The sequence below is a fragment of the Ammospiza caudacuta genome, chromosome 19 (genome assembly GCF_027887145.1).
Source record: "Ammospiza caudacuta isolate bAmmCau1 chromosome 19, bAmmCau1.pri, whole genome shotgun sequence".
NCBI lineage: Eukaryota > Metazoa > Chordata > Aves > Passeriformes > Passerellidae > Ammospiza > Ammospiza caudacuta.
Window position 1 is genome coordinate 12,282,273 of NC_080611.1, and position 14,247 is coordinate 12,296,519.

The window sequence follows — 14,247 nt, forward strand, 5'->3', positions numbered from 1 at the left end:
TCTCACCCTCCCTTCCCTGCTGCAGGCAGGTCCAGCTGGGGGAAGCAGAGACAAAGCTGGCCAGGAAGGTGGCAGAGCTCTCCTCTCACACCCTGTTTGTGTTGCCTTTGTGACCTCTCATGCTCTCTGAACAGCTGCAGGCTGAAGACTAAACAGCACTGGATGTCCTTTGGTACATCACCCACACAAACTGTCTACAAATCTGGATTTACCACGGGTAACTGATGCTGAGGAGTGTGTTTGTCCTCACATGTGGAACAGTTTCCCTCTCCAAACCCAAGGAATTCCTTCCCCAGGCAGCCAGCAGCACTCACCATACCAGTGCAGACCATGCATGTCCTTCCAGGTCCTTGCCTGAGCCATCATGTCCTCGGGCATGGTGGGCAGAAAGGAGTGCTGGGGAGGGAAAGGGGAAAGCAGTCACAGGAGGATCTGGGAATCAGCTCTGTCGTGCAGCAGCCACTCCCCGGGTCTGTTCACACTGGGGAACAGGAGACACCTGAGAGCAGAGGCCAGGCAGGTGATGCAGATGCAGAATTTCATATTCACCTTTGAAAGTCCCCTCTTAGAACTGTCAGCATTGTTAAAATCCCCTCTTAGAACTGTCAGCATTGTTAAGGCTTGCACTCTCCAGCCATCCTGCAGTGCATTGCTGATGCACCCTGGTGTGTACCAGCGTGTTCCCTCACCCCTTGGGCAGCCAGGAGCAGCAGAGCAGCAGCTCCCTGCCCCTGCCCCTGCCTGAGGAGCCAGAGCTCTCTGAGCAGGCAGCTCAGCACAGGGGGAGCTGCCAGCTGCTCTCAGCCTCGCTCACACAAATACCAGCAAAGCTATTTGTTTCATCCTGCTCAGGATGGAGAGGTGCCTTGAAAAGATACCAGAGCTTGGTGCTGTGCTAATTAACCCCAACAGCACTGCAATAATCCCCCCAGTGTTTCACAGCTCAAACTGAGTTGGAGCGTTGCTGTTGGGGAGGAGGATCCAACAGACACAGGCAAGAACCAGGGATGAGCTCGTGCCCTCACCTGCATGCTGTGAGGCTGGAAGGCCAGGTTCCTGAGGGGCTGCAGGACAGGGCTGTGCCCACAGAGCAGCACAGCAGCCACGTGCACGGCCATCTCCAGCAGGGCTCCCTGCTGGCCGTGTCCCCACGGCCCTACGGCCAGCCCGGGCAGGGTGTTCTTCACCAGGGCAACTGCAAGGTGCTGCAGCTCAGGGGAGCTCAGCACTGGGCAGCTCTGGACGAACTCAACCATGGCCTCTGCTTGCTGAAAGCACAGATTGGATAGAGCTAAAGCCATCAGGATACTGCCCCCATCCAACAAAGAACACTGGCAGCTGCTTCCCATCCTGGGTTACCCTGCTGCCAAAACCTCCCCAGCCTGCTCACTCGGGCCACCACCCTGGCTGGGGCACGGGAGCCAAGCTCCTCCACCACTGATTCAGATCCAGTTCCTCCTTACCCACAAACAGGTTTGCCACAAGCTGCTAAAGGGGTGCTGCCAAAGGGGGGTGTCTTACCTGCTGCCTGGGGATGTCCTACCTGCTGCTTGGGACGAAGGCTCGGATCCCCGTACAGGACAGTGACCTCTCGGAAGATGGCCAGGAGCAGGTGGGCAGATTCCAGGGCCGGGGGGCTGCTGGAGGCCTGGGGAAGAAGCAAGGATGTGGCTGGGAACAGGCCAGAGCTGCCCCAGCTACAGAGATGGGATGTGCAGGTGGGAAAGTAGAGAAAACCTGCTTGAGCACAAACCCCAGTGACGCCAGGTGCTGGGAACAGACAGTGCCCACAGGGACACAGCAGAGCTGGGCCCAGCAGGGCTCTGGGGGAGGCCAGGGCTGTACCTGCTGGGCCTGGAGCAGCCCCTGGGCCGTGCCCTCCATCATGGCTCGTCCCACGGCGTCGCGCAGGGCCCGGTAGCGCTCCCCGCACACCAGGTACCGGTCAATGTGGTGGGACTGGCTGTGCTGCACCTGCCAAGGGAACAGCCATGCACAGCTCTGGGGACAGCCACCCAGCTGGAGGGGGCACAACCTCCCCTTCCTCCCGAGCCCTGATGTCATCCTGATTTTTTAAGATTTTCTAAGCCTTCTGATGTTTACATTCTTGTAAAAAACTTTCTCACGCACTTTCTGTAAATAACTCATTGTTTTGCATTCTTTTGTGGAGGAGAAAAAATTTGATGACTGTTGGTTTGTTCAGCGTCATTGGAGAGGTGGCACTGTCACCCTCCAATCCACTGTCACTTTTGGAAATCTGTAAGTGTTGGAGTCAGAAAATAAACTTCCCTTTTCACCACGAGAACAGCAGTGTGTGTGTGTCGTGTTATTTTGTGTCCTACAGTGACACCCTGGGGCATTTCAGGCTCCCCAGAGCAGCAGCAGCAGCAGCCATGGTGCTGCCAGGGGAGTCTCCATTCACCAGAGAACCAGGAGAAGTCACCTCCCAGCCACTGCCACTCTGGCCCAAGAGCCACACAACAGCAGGAACACCCAAAGCAGCACAAAGTGAAGGCAAAGAGGGGACCAGAACCACCACCAGGAGATGCCTCTTGTCTACCTGCTGCAGAATCTCTGCTGGGAACACCCAGCTGAAGCGTGGCTCTGTGACCAGCTTCTGAGCAAACTCCATGCCATGCTGGCTGGCAATCCTCCTGACCAGGTACACACAGTGCCAGTCGTTCCTGGCACGGCTGCAGAACTTCTCCACACTCTTCAGGAAACGCTGCTCATCCCTCATCTGCTCTGGCTCTGGAGGGGAAAAAACAGGTTAAAACAACGAGGCAAAAGCACATCTCATCCTGCAAAACTCTTCTGTCTGCCCCAGCTGTAGCACCAATGCCTTTATTAGTATTGTGTTATCACAATACTAATACAATACACAGAAGAATTTCAGAGCCCTCCCTTCCTCAGGTTTTGTCCGGGGCACTTCCTCAGCCACATTTCAGACAATGATTCATTTCTTTGACAGGGAAGGTATAAACTCATCAATATAAACTCTTAATCCCTCCTAGCTGTGCAGAGCTCTCATTCATATAAAACAATAACCCTTACAGCAGTCCTGGGTCTCGAGCAGCATTTATGCTTTAAAGTTCAATTTAGTGGGCTCTAAATAAATCTCACTGTTAGCATCAGGAGGATAAAATAAATCTCCTTCCACAGTAACTACACTGGGGTCACCAGCACAGCCTTGCTACCAGTTACAGAGCTGTAACTTGTAACACCTGGCGCAGGGCACAGACATGACTGATACCCCCAAGGAAAAAGGGAATAGCTGCTTTCCTTATTGGGCATGCACCAGAACAGGTCCTAGCAGGGCACAGGGCATGCCTGTGTCCCACAGAACAGGTCCTAGCAGGGCACAGGGCATGCCTGTGTCCCACAGAACAGGTCCCAGCAGGGCACAGGGCACTGCCTGTGTCCCACAGAACAGGTCCCAGCAGGGCACAGGGCATGCCTGTGTCCCACAGAACAGGTCCTAGCAGGGCACAGGGCATGCCTGTGTCCCACAGAACAGGTCCTAGCAGGGCACAGGGCATGCCTGTGTCCCACAGAACAGGTCCCAGCAGGGCACAGGGCACTGCCTGTGTCCCACAGAACAGGTCCTAGCAGGGCACAGGGCATGCCTGTGTCCCACAGAACAGGTCCTAGCAGGGCACAGGGCATGCCTGTGTCCCACAGAACAGGTCCCAGCAGGGCACAGGGCACTGCCTGTGTCCCACAGAACAGGTCCCAGCAGGGCACAGGGCATGCCCGTGCCCAGCACTCCCAGCAGAGCAGTCAGACTCACGTGTGTGCTGCTGCAGGTGGAAGATGAGCTCTGCAGCCCTGGCCAGGCGCAGGCGCACCTCGGCCACGGCCTGCAGGTACTGCACAGAGGCTTCCTGGGGAGCCCCTCTGCTGCTGCTGGGCAGGTAGTGCTCTGGAAAGGCTCTGTCCTCAGGCACACTGCTCCCGTGCCCACATCCCAGGCTGTTCTCCAACTTCTCGCACATGGAATCCTGGAGAGAGGCCACAACACTGGTGAGTGGCAGAGCCACCTCACCCAGCCACCCTTGTGTCCCCATGGCACCCACCTACCCACTCTGGGGTGCCACGAGCACAGAAAAGCATCCCTGACCCTCCAGTCCACCCTGCCATGAGCACAGCAAACCATCCCTAACCCTCCACCCCACTGCCATTGCCCCTCATCCTAAACCCCTGCCAAACCCCATTTTTAGGATGTGCCCCAGCTGTCCCAAACTCCCCAAGCTTGGAGCTGAGCAAGAGCCAGGAGCAGGCTGTGAATAACACACATTCCATGATCCAAGATGCCAAGCTCTACCTGTCTGTCCCTTAGCAAGAACACAAATGGTGATTTTAACTACAAAATCCTGTAAGTAATAAAACCTCTCCCCTGCTGTCACACTGGTCTCAAGTTGTCCAAAGCCCTGAAGGTTATGCAAGGGGAGGCAAGGGAACAATCCAAAAGGCACAATGATTTAAGGGTCTGTGGAGACAAGAAGCAGTTCAGCACTGGGCTGCTGCCATGAGAAAGGCCCTGCTTGCTGCACTCCTGTGCTGGAGGTTGAGGTTTAACACCCAGACTCTTGTCCAAGGGAAAGAATTTATGTACCACTGCAAAGCCACTCAAGCCTTTCCTTGAAAAGCAAGGCTCATTCCTGAGAGCAAGTTCTGACCAGGTGATTTGGTATCAACTCCTTCTGGGCTTTCTAGTGGGAAAAATAGTTACATACACAAGAAACACACCTAGAACTGCAGAAGAATTTCTGTTCTTGGTTTTTTTTACTCATGAAACTGCAACAGTTTCCTGGCCCAGCTCTTACCTCCAAGCAGTTGACAAAAAGCAGGTAGAGCTCTTTTTTGTCATTTTTCTCTAGGAGCTCGTTGTGCTCCACCTGGGACAGGTAACGCTGCACATCATCTTTGACTTCATTGAAGCTACAGGAGAGAGAGAGACCCTGACACAGCTGCCATGGTGGCAGGACCGCCCCTGCCCTGAGCACAGCTCCCAGAGTGGCTGGGTGACAGCTGGGGTCACTCTGGAGCCAGCTGCAAGGTGGAGAAGCCCTTGTGCCATTTTCTGCAGTGACATTTGGCAATGAGCTGGGCTTTGGTCATCAGCAGAGCTCACTGAGCCCTTCAGGACAAAAGGCACCTGGTTCAGGGGGTGGGCACACCTGAGAAGGGGCTTTGAGCCCTGCCTGCAAAGGGAGGCTGGGAGGGCTGTGGGAATGGGGGGTCTTGTGGGGCAGACACAAGATCAATTTAAATCCTGATTAAATTTCAGTGAATTAGGAGTTTTGCTTTGCTGACCTAGATCAGAGCAGCTACTCAGCCACCTTGCAGAACCAGGCATCCACCCTCAGCAGAAGGTTAGTGAGGGACAGCCAGGTAAACCTTGCACAGGCTGCTCACACTGCACCACCAGACAGCCAAGCTGCATGACTAATGCAAAGACTGTGAGATTTTGTGGTGAGTGTGAGATTCAATGAAACTCAGGGAGGTGGGGAGAACAATGGGATGGGTTTGATGAGGAACTGAGCTGAACCTGGCCTGGCCTAACCTCCCTCGGCTGACTGTGCCCACCTGTACTTCAGGAGCAGCTTCAGCATCACTGAGCGGATGATGGGAGTCTCATCCACCTCATCATTAAACGGGGACAGGAATTTGGTGTAGACAGCTGGGTGATCTGTGGAGACAAGGGGAGGACAGCTCTGGCAGCTGAGAGAAGGTGGGGACAGCTCCAGCTCCATAGGACAGTGTGAGGGTGAAGGGAGCTCACCTGGGTCCTTCACGAGGCTTCTGTGAACGAAGAGCAGGTCCAGGAGCCTCTGGATCACCTCTGGCTCAGGGGGCTCGTTGTCCTTGAAGCACATGGTGGTGACCATGTCAATGAAGAAATTGTTGCACCTCTGGCGGAACAGGGCCTTCTTTGCTACGGCAGCTCTGGGAGGGGCAAAGGCAAACACAGAACCCCTTAAAGCACAGAGGGATTGAGCACACACAGGCTAAAGTCACCCAAGGGAGGCACTTTCCAACCTTCCCAACGAGACGATCCTTGAGGTCCCCTCCAGCCCAAACCACTCTATGATTTGCTTGCTTTTACAGAGGCCAAGGCAGCTTTCCCCTTTTTATAAGCAACAGAACAGACAGGGCCTGTTCAGCTCCAGAGGGACGAAGCAGAGTTCACCCCCCACTCTGTTCATGTTCACCATCTGAGCTGAGCATTTCCTCACCAAGCCTCCTCACTGAATGCTCCCACCTTGGAGAGGGTGGCTGCAGTACCTGAGCTCCTCAGAGACAGTCAACTGCACCTCCTCCAGAGCAGCCCTGCAGTAGGGACAGTACATCTGTGCTGGCACCAGCCACTGGCTGATGCACTTGTGGCAGAACACGTGGGTGCAGGGCAGGCACACGGGGTCCTTGGGCTCTCCCAGGCAGATGGGACACGGCTCCAGACCATGCCTGGAATGCAGAAACAGCAATGAGCTCAGCTGCTTCCAAAAGCCCTGAACACGTTCAGCTGCACTAGACCAAGAGCTGGCTCACTGCTCAGCCCAGGGTGCAGGACCAGGCAGGGTCACTGCTCTTCCCCTGGCTTCCACTGCACCCATGCAGCACTGCCATAACACGGTGTGCTGGCAATGTCCCTGCTGGCCCCTGCAGCCTGCCCCAGTGCCAGTACCTGTAGAGCCTGCTGCTGACCTCATTCTTGCATTGGCACAGCACTGTCACCACTGCAACAAAGGTTGGATGGGACTTCATGTCTGAATCGTGCTGGAAGCACTGCAGAGGGAAAGGACAGGGCCCAGTGACTGAGCTGCAACACCTGAGAGCAGAATTGCCACCATCAGCAGAAGAGGGAAGAGGTGAAATGGCAGCTTGGCTCACCTTGGCAAGCAGCAGGGTGTATTTCCTCACCAAGCCCTCAAATTCGGGCATGAGGGCGCGGATGCCCAGCAGGACGTGCTCCACAAAGAGTGCCATGGCAAACACACGGCTCCAGCAGGCCCTGGGGGCACAGCAGGCTGGCACCAGGGCAGCCAGGGCTCACTGCTGCTCCTGCTGCCCTCCACAGCACCCTGCACTTCTCACTGGCACTGCACTTTGGCTTCCCAGAGGGGTTTTTGTCAAGGACAGAACATTCCAGCACTTCACTCAGGGGGCTGAAGGGCCTGGCCTGGAGGCAGCACTGCAGCAGGACAGCAGCACTGCACACACCTTCTCACACCTCTGTCTCAAAACTTTTTAAAATACCAATCACAATTAGCCGCACTTTCTTCACTTTTAATAAACTAAACAAGGTCTGTGAGAAACTGGGATAGTGCTCTGGGCTCCCTTCCAAAACACAAGAGGCAGTGAAATTCCCCATCTCTTGAGTCCTTATGCACAGAGGATGAAGTGGGGAGACACTGCTGGCTAACAGGAACCTGAGGAGAGTTTTAAATAACCCCTGAACCCAGATGGAATGCACCAGATGATACTGCCAAATTTAGAGAGAGAATCTGCAGGAGATGAGGGGAAAAAAATGTGTTTCTTGCTGCTTGGTATGCAATTGAGCCCAGCAGGAACCTGGAAAGGTTTGCAAAGCCTGAGAAAAGCAGCACCAGAACAGCTCCAGGCTGCTCCAACGCCCCAGAGCACCTCGAGGCAAAGAGCAGGGCTGTGGGCAGAGCTGGGCACTCACCTGAGCTCCCTGAGCAGCTGGTGGCAGCGGCTGCCCCTGCGCTGGGCACTCTCCTCTTTGCACAGGAACTCAATGGGCATGTGGAGGTTCTTCACCCTCTGCAGCCAGAGCTCAGGGGGAGCTGTCTGCACCAGCTTCTCCAGCTCCTCAGCACAGCCCATGGCAGCCAGCACGTCCAGAACCTGCACACACCAGGGCCAGGGGTGACAACAGCAGCGTTTCAGAATTACTTATGGACCCTGGGCTCTCAGTCTGGCTTGCTACTTGATTACTTTAAGCTCTGCAATTCTCATGTTTGTGGCTTGGCTCGTTAGCATGTCCTATTAACTGATGCAAAAGCAAGGCAAACTATTTTAAAACCCGCTTGTGGCAGTAAGAACACAGCAGATCATCCCCCATTCTGAGGAGCCCCAGCCTGTGCTTCCCCCTCTGCCGTGGGTGAAACCCAAGGGACTGAGGAGCAGAGCAGGCTGAGGCAGTGACTGTACCATCTCTGAGCAGGGAATCCTGCACCCCTGCTGGCCCAGGAGGTGCCCAGTCACCCGGGGGTACACGGCCAGGATCCTGGAGAAGTTCTGCAGGCGGCTCTTGAACCGGCTGTGTGCCAGGTGGGCCCAGGGCAGCGAGGGCACCAGCTCCTTCTTCCAGGGGCACTCTGCCACCCACTGCTCCATGCAGGACAGGAACGCCCCGCGCAGACACTGCGGGGTGGGACACAGAGCCAAAGGTGAGAAAGTGCTCTCATAATTCTAATATATTTATATCTAATTTATTTATTTTTATATATATCTATAATTTATATCTAATTTATTTATATATATATATCTAACATATTTATATCTAATTTATTTATTTATAGATATATCTCTCTAATATATTTATATCTAATTTATTTATTTATAGATATATATTTACATCTAATACATTTATATCTAATTATAATTTTATAATTTTGTACTGGAAAGCCTGGCTAAATTCTCTGAAAGATGAGAATCATTTCCCTACAAAGATAGCCTTAAATGTGTCAATTTATACAGGTTCTGCCTTTCTGAGTGACCCCAGTGTTCAGTGTCAGCTCTGGGGTTCCCCTGCTGCTGTCTCAGAGGGGATTCTCCCCAGGGCAGGGCTGATTCAGGAGGACACATTCACAGGCATCACACTCTCCTCCCCATCCAAAGCATTTCCAGCCCCTGACCTGCAGCTCCTCCTGGGAGGACACACCGATGGTCAAGACAATAAAGTCTGTGATGTAGCACTCAAAGAGCATCTGCCTTTCTCCCTCAGTCAGAGAAGAGATGAATTTTCCCAGGGCAGTTTTCTGGAAGTATTCCACAAACTTCTCAGCATGGCCTGGAAAATGAGGATGCAGAGAAAAGCTGGATGTTAGGAGGAAGCTGGCTTTGACACAGCATCTATCCTAGAGACACTGACACCTCATTAATCACTGATGCCTCCAGCACTCCCCTCATCCAGGGCACTGAGCAGGGACTCAGGCCAGGCCTTGTCAGCCCAGCACCGTGTTGTATTTCTGCAGTCTCACCTTGTCATTAACTCCTGGCTGCTCCACAGCACTTTGAATGCAAGGGCACAGCACAGGTGAGAAAGATGAATGGTGAGAGGCACAAGAAGAGCTGCCTGCACAGAACTCTGCTGGCTCACAGGAGCAGAGGGACTGAAGGTGACTCCAGAGACAGGAGGGGCACAGCAGTGACAACCCAGAGCTCAAAGGGCAGGGGATGGAGATGCTGAAGCCAGGCTCTCACCTTCAGTGTTTTGGATGTACTGAGCCTCCAACCACATCTCTTCCAGGTACTCCTTTATCCTCCAGCTGAAGGGCATCTCATTCCCAGCATCAGCAGATACCATCATGTTGTTCTGCACCAGGATTATCTCTGGCTGAGGGCTGGGGGGTTAAAAGGTCATTAATGCACAGGGCTTTTCTTTGGGAAGGCAGAGACTGCAGAAAGCAACTGAGCCCTAGGAGGGAAGGGAGAGAGAAGGGAGGGAACTGCAGGACTCTGAGGAGAGCAGGCTGAACTGTGAGCAGTGCCCTGCTGCCCTCTGGGGCAGCCAACAAACAACATCCCTCTGCTCTGGGGGGTTGGAGCCAGTGCTGGGCTGCTCCTGGTGCTGCCAGCCCAGCCCAGCCCATCCCAGCCCTCCTGCTGCTCCCAGGCTCACCTGTTCTTCCCCACCCCGGGAGAGACACTCAGGAATTTGGAGTCACTGAAGATGAACATCCACAGCTTTGTCACCCACGTGGCTCCCGGCCTGGCCAGCAGCTCCAGATTGCCATTCCTGTCCATGACAGCGACCAGGAGAGCCAGGAAGGGAGTGACCACCTTCTGCACTCGCTTCCACAGGGTGTGCCTTGGGGGAGAGAGATGGAGAAACCCAGAGGGAACGTGAGCAACACCATCAGCAAAACAGGGGGGGCCTGTCCTGAATAACTGCTGACCTTTGCCTGTGACAGAATCCTAATGCTGCCTTTATGGGAAAGAACACAACCAACAGAAAACCCTGCACTTCTCACTCCTGGCTCACCTGTAATGCCACTCAAGCACTTGTGCATCCCTGTCCCAGTACAGCCCCTGCAGCTCTAACCCCCCCTTCCCCAGGAGAGGCTAAAATTGCCTTCAGAGAGGTTCCAGCACAGCCTGGGGACTGACACTGCAAATGTTCACACCAATTACACCAAGCTGCTGTCCCTGCTGCACAGGTGCCACCTGCAGACCCTTCCTGGAGGCTGCAGGTGACAAGGCAGGGCTCACCTGAAGGTACCTGCCTCCTGCAGAGCACTGAGGTTGGAGGCCTCCCGAAGCACCCAGTTCTTTGGGTGAAGGGAATTTTCTTCTTGCTTCTTCAACAGGCTGGAGAGACGAGCCTTGGTTATCTTCAGGAAAGAGGCTACAAAACAACAGGGAACTTGTGTTTTCTTTTCCATTAGCTTGGACCCAAATATCCCACCAAGCACAGCATTTGACAACTGTTCCAATAATTGGCCAAGTGGGGAAAAACCAGGCAACACAGCCAGAGAAAAAGCCACCACTTAAACAGCAGAAAAGCCCTGCACCCACCCACACGCTGCAGCATGGACACATTCTGGGGAGAGCCCCCTTGCCTGCACCCCAGCACAGAGCTCTGCATCCCCAGTGAGCTGTTTGGGTTGGTTTTGACCTCCCTGCAGCACACACCTTTCAGCTCATCCTCTGTGGAGAAGAGGCCAAGCAGAATCTCAATCCTCCTCCTGCTGCGGCTCAGGTCCTCGTTCTGGTCCCTCAGCATGCCCACAGCACTCTGCACACAGGTCCTCAGCAGCACCGTGGTGTCCAGGATCTCCCCCTGCCCAGGACACAGGGTCATTCCCCAGAGTGACCCTCCTGGCCCCAGCACCCTCCCCTGAAAGGCTCCCAGGCTCCCTCCAAGGGCTGCTGCCTTTCCATCCCTGTTCCCAGCTGCCATTCTCAGCCCTCTGCTGCCAGGAACGTGATGCAGCTTCTGTGCCCACTCAACCTGGCCTGTGACGCAGCATTTGTGCTGAGGTGAGACTCCTGCAGGGCAAGATTCAGCAGTTTGAGGAAAGAAATGGAAACAATTGATGTGACCAGGGAAAATGTGCCCTTCCTGGGAAATGCTCCGTGTCCCTGGTGCTGGCCATGCCCAGCTGAGGCTGCCAGGGGCACACAGGGCAGTGTGAATGTGGCTGCAGCACAGCCAAGCCCTCAGCCAGCTCCAGCTCAGAGCACACGGCTGGAGTGAGGCTCAGGAGCACAGCTCCCACCTCCAGGGGAAGGAAGGAAACAGAAACTCAGAGCTGATGTTTAAAAATCAGAATAATTAAATGACAAAGGAATTAAAGTCCTTAGAATGGTTGATTTCTTCAGTGATGCTGATTTTGACTGGGCAGTGGGGAGAAGGAACTTGTGTCTGATCAGTAACACTCACGATGCAAATATTGCTGATTGGTGTCAGGTGAAGGGGACACAAAAGGTGGGCTGCACCCATGGACGACAGAGCAGAGAGCCACAGTGACAGCTGAGAGGCAAACAAATGTATTCTGAACTGACCTCCTGGTGCCCTGCTCCTGGCACTGGTGTTCCAGCCTCCTCCTCCTCCTGCTGAGCTTCTCCACTGGCAGGCAGAGCTGCAGCTAAGGAGGAGGATGTTCATTAGAAAGCAGCAGTGCACTCCTGCATCAGTCAGATCAGAGTTTATTTTAGCAACTGCATCCCAGAGCAGCAGAACATCTGCCAGAGAGCCATTAGCACCTGCATGAGTAGCTGAGAGTCACCTCAAACACAGCCACAGCTGCTCGGGCTGTCAGGCCTCATGCAGCAAGAGCTGGAAGAAATGTGACACTGAGCTAATGCCTTAAGCTCTCCCTGACTCCTGTCAGGCAGTGTGGTGAAAGGAAAAGAGTAAGAAAAAGCTGAGGGGAAAGAAAGATCCTTGTCAGTCTGTGCCGTGCAGCACTCAGGCTGCTGAGCAGTGCAAATGCCACATTTTTGTCAAAAATAAAAGGGAGAAACACCAAATTAGCTTGCTTGATGACCTAAAGTTGTAGCAATGAATTAAATACATGTGGGGAGCCCCCCAAAACCAGGAAAGTCATCAGACAGGCTGTGGCAGGCATCAGCTCCTGCAGCACCAAGTGTGGGGCCACAGCTCCCCCTCTCCCCAGCACACAGCTCACCTCTGGCTGCAGCTGGCTCCTGGGAGAACACCTGGCTGATGGTGAGGTTCTGCAGGGCTGTCAGGTCAGAGATCATGTCCTTGGACCGGCGCAGGTCGTCAATGTGCACCGACTGCCACAGCCCTGCAGGCACAGAACAAGGAATCACTCCCAGCCTTGTTCTTCCAGAGCAGCTCCCCCAGAATCACCTGCCAGCCCCTGGGTTACCTTCACAGGTCACCAACTCTCACCTCTAGCTGCAGGAGGGGAGAGCACAATACCCTCAGACTCTGCTGCTGCACACATCCCTGCCTGACAGTTCCAAGGTTCTGAGGCTCTCAGAAGCCCCCAGAGCCAGAGGAACCTTGCTGAACACACCAGCACCTGCTCCAGGGCCTCTGGAGGACAGCACACCCACAGAGTCACCCTCATGGCTCTGTGCTGCTCTCCACGACTGCAGAGGGGACCTGTCTGTCAGCAGGCAGGACAAGGTGCTCCCTGCCAGGTACTGCTCCCCTGGGCAGCAGCTCTGACAACCCACAGGACACACCGAGCCCAGCTTGTCAGCACTGAAAGGAACAGACTGCCTGAAGGGACAGATGGGCACACCCACCTCCATGGAATCCCACGTAGGAGGTGCCTCCTTTCAGCCGGGAGAGCTTCATGATGAAGTAAACAAAGACAGAGGCCTCTCCCAGGTCCACCTTGTTGATCTCATTGACCACGGTGTACCTGCAGCAGAGGGGAAATGCTGGTGGCACGGCAGGGGCACACAGGGGCCCATGGACACGGGTCCTGTCCCACAACAGGCACAGGTGACCCCCACTCCTCCCTCCCAGCTGTGGTGCTGAGCTGCCACCTCCAGCTGTGCCCTGAATGATCCCGTGGCCCTCAGCCCTTCGGGAATCCTGCAGCCAGTGCCCAGAATTCACACTTCAAAGGGGATTATCTGCTCATTTCACCCAGCCTAGCTTACTCTGACTTCGGGTATGCATTATTTGAAATACAATCAGTGCATTTGGATTCATTCTGCTACAGAATAAAGGATTGCACATTGCTGAGTGTGAGATCCCCAAAGAGCACCAATAACCAAACACAGGGAGGAGTGGCCAGGCAGAACTGAAGCACTCCACACCCACTCACTTGGCTGAGGCAATGAGCTGGGCATTCTGAGAGCCACCTTCAAAGTCTGTCTGAATAATGAGGACTTTATTTCCTGTAGTGGAATCCAGGAAATCCCTGAAGAGTGAAAAGAGATTTAACAGAAGTCACTGAGTATAAAGATCAAACATTAAAGACCACAGAGCCAGTCACTCCACACTAGCTTTGGCTGCTGCAGGAGGAGAGAGAAAACCACCAAACCCCATCTCATGTGATGGAGCTGACAAGGTTTGTCCCTTATCAGCAGATATCTGGGCAGAGCCAGCCCCGTGCCAGCACAGGCTCCCTTTTCCATCTGTGCTGCTCTGAGTGCTCTGCCCACACACCCTGCACACAGCTGCCAGCCCACTGCAGGGAAACCCCGGTCCACACTCACCGGATGCCCTTCAGGAAGGAGAACTCGGTGTCAAACTGCTGCAGGAACAGCAGCTGGGGCCTCTGGGCCTTGCCCTGCACCTCCCTCTCCAGGCAGGCAACGTCGGCACTGGTGAGCAGCCGGGAGAAGGTGGTGACCTGGGGAGAGAGGGGCAGCGATGCAGCACCTGTGCTTGCAGGGCCGCTAGGCTGCTGCAGAGCTGCACTGCTCCCCCAGCCCGCTGGAAAGCTGTACTGCACCCCAGCCTGCTGCAGAGCTGCACTGAACCCCAAAATCAGCATTTATTTGCCAGCACCCAGCTCTGCACACCCATCACAGCGGCACACACAGGTGGTGCCATGCTGCAGC

General features: G+C 54.6%; 1 protein-coding gene across 1 annotated transcript in view; it reads right to left on the bottom strand.

The window, feature by feature from the left end:
- Positions 1-14,247, bottom strand: part of RNF213 (ring finger protein 213) — a 45,675-nt gene that overhangs the window by 7,107 nt on the left and 24,321 nt on the right. Inside the window, exons 28-51 of the mRNA XM_058817130.1 lie at positions 13,900-14,036; positions 13,506-13,601; positions 12,976-13,094; positions 12,384-12,506; positions 11,758-11,840; positions 10,885-11,032; positions 10,462-10,597; positions 9,872-10,060; positions 9,454-9,593; positions 8,886-9,040; positions 8,179-8,391; positions 7,691-7,872; positions 6,895-7,015; positions 6,689-6,789; positions 6,289-6,468; positions 5,786-5,949; positions 5,590-5,692; positions 4,827-4,941; positions 3,791-4,001; positions 2,561-2,751; positions 1,846-1,974; positions 1,544-1,648; positions 1,026-1,268; positions 315-396 (exon numbers count right to left, since the gene is read on the bottom strand). Coding sequence (XP_058673113.1) covers positions 315-396; positions 1,026-1,268; positions 1,544-1,648; positions 1,846-1,974; positions 2,561-2,751; positions 3,791-4,001; positions 4,827-4,941; positions 5,590-5,692; positions 5,786-5,949; positions 6,289-6,468; positions 6,689-6,789; positions 6,895-7,015; positions 7,691-7,872; positions 8,179-8,391; positions 8,886-9,040; positions 9,454-9,593; positions 9,872-10,060; positions 10,462-10,597; positions 10,885-11,032; positions 11,758-11,840; positions 12,384-12,506; positions 12,976-13,094; positions 13,506-13,601; positions 13,900-14,036 — 3,466 coding nt within the window. The remainder of the gene's footprint in view (positions 1-314; positions 397-1,025; positions 1,269-1,543; positions 1,649-1,845; positions 1,975-2,560; positions 2,752-3,790; positions 4,002-4,826; positions 4,942-5,589; positions 5,693-5,785; positions 5,950-6,288; positions 6,469-6,688; positions 6,790-6,894; positions 7,016-7,690; positions 7,873-8,178; positions 8,392-8,885; positions 9,041-9,453; positions 9,594-9,871; positions 10,061-10,461; positions 10,598-10,884; positions 11,033-11,757; positions 11,841-12,383; positions 12,507-12,975; positions 13,095-13,505; positions 13,602-13,899; positions 14,037-14,247) is intronic.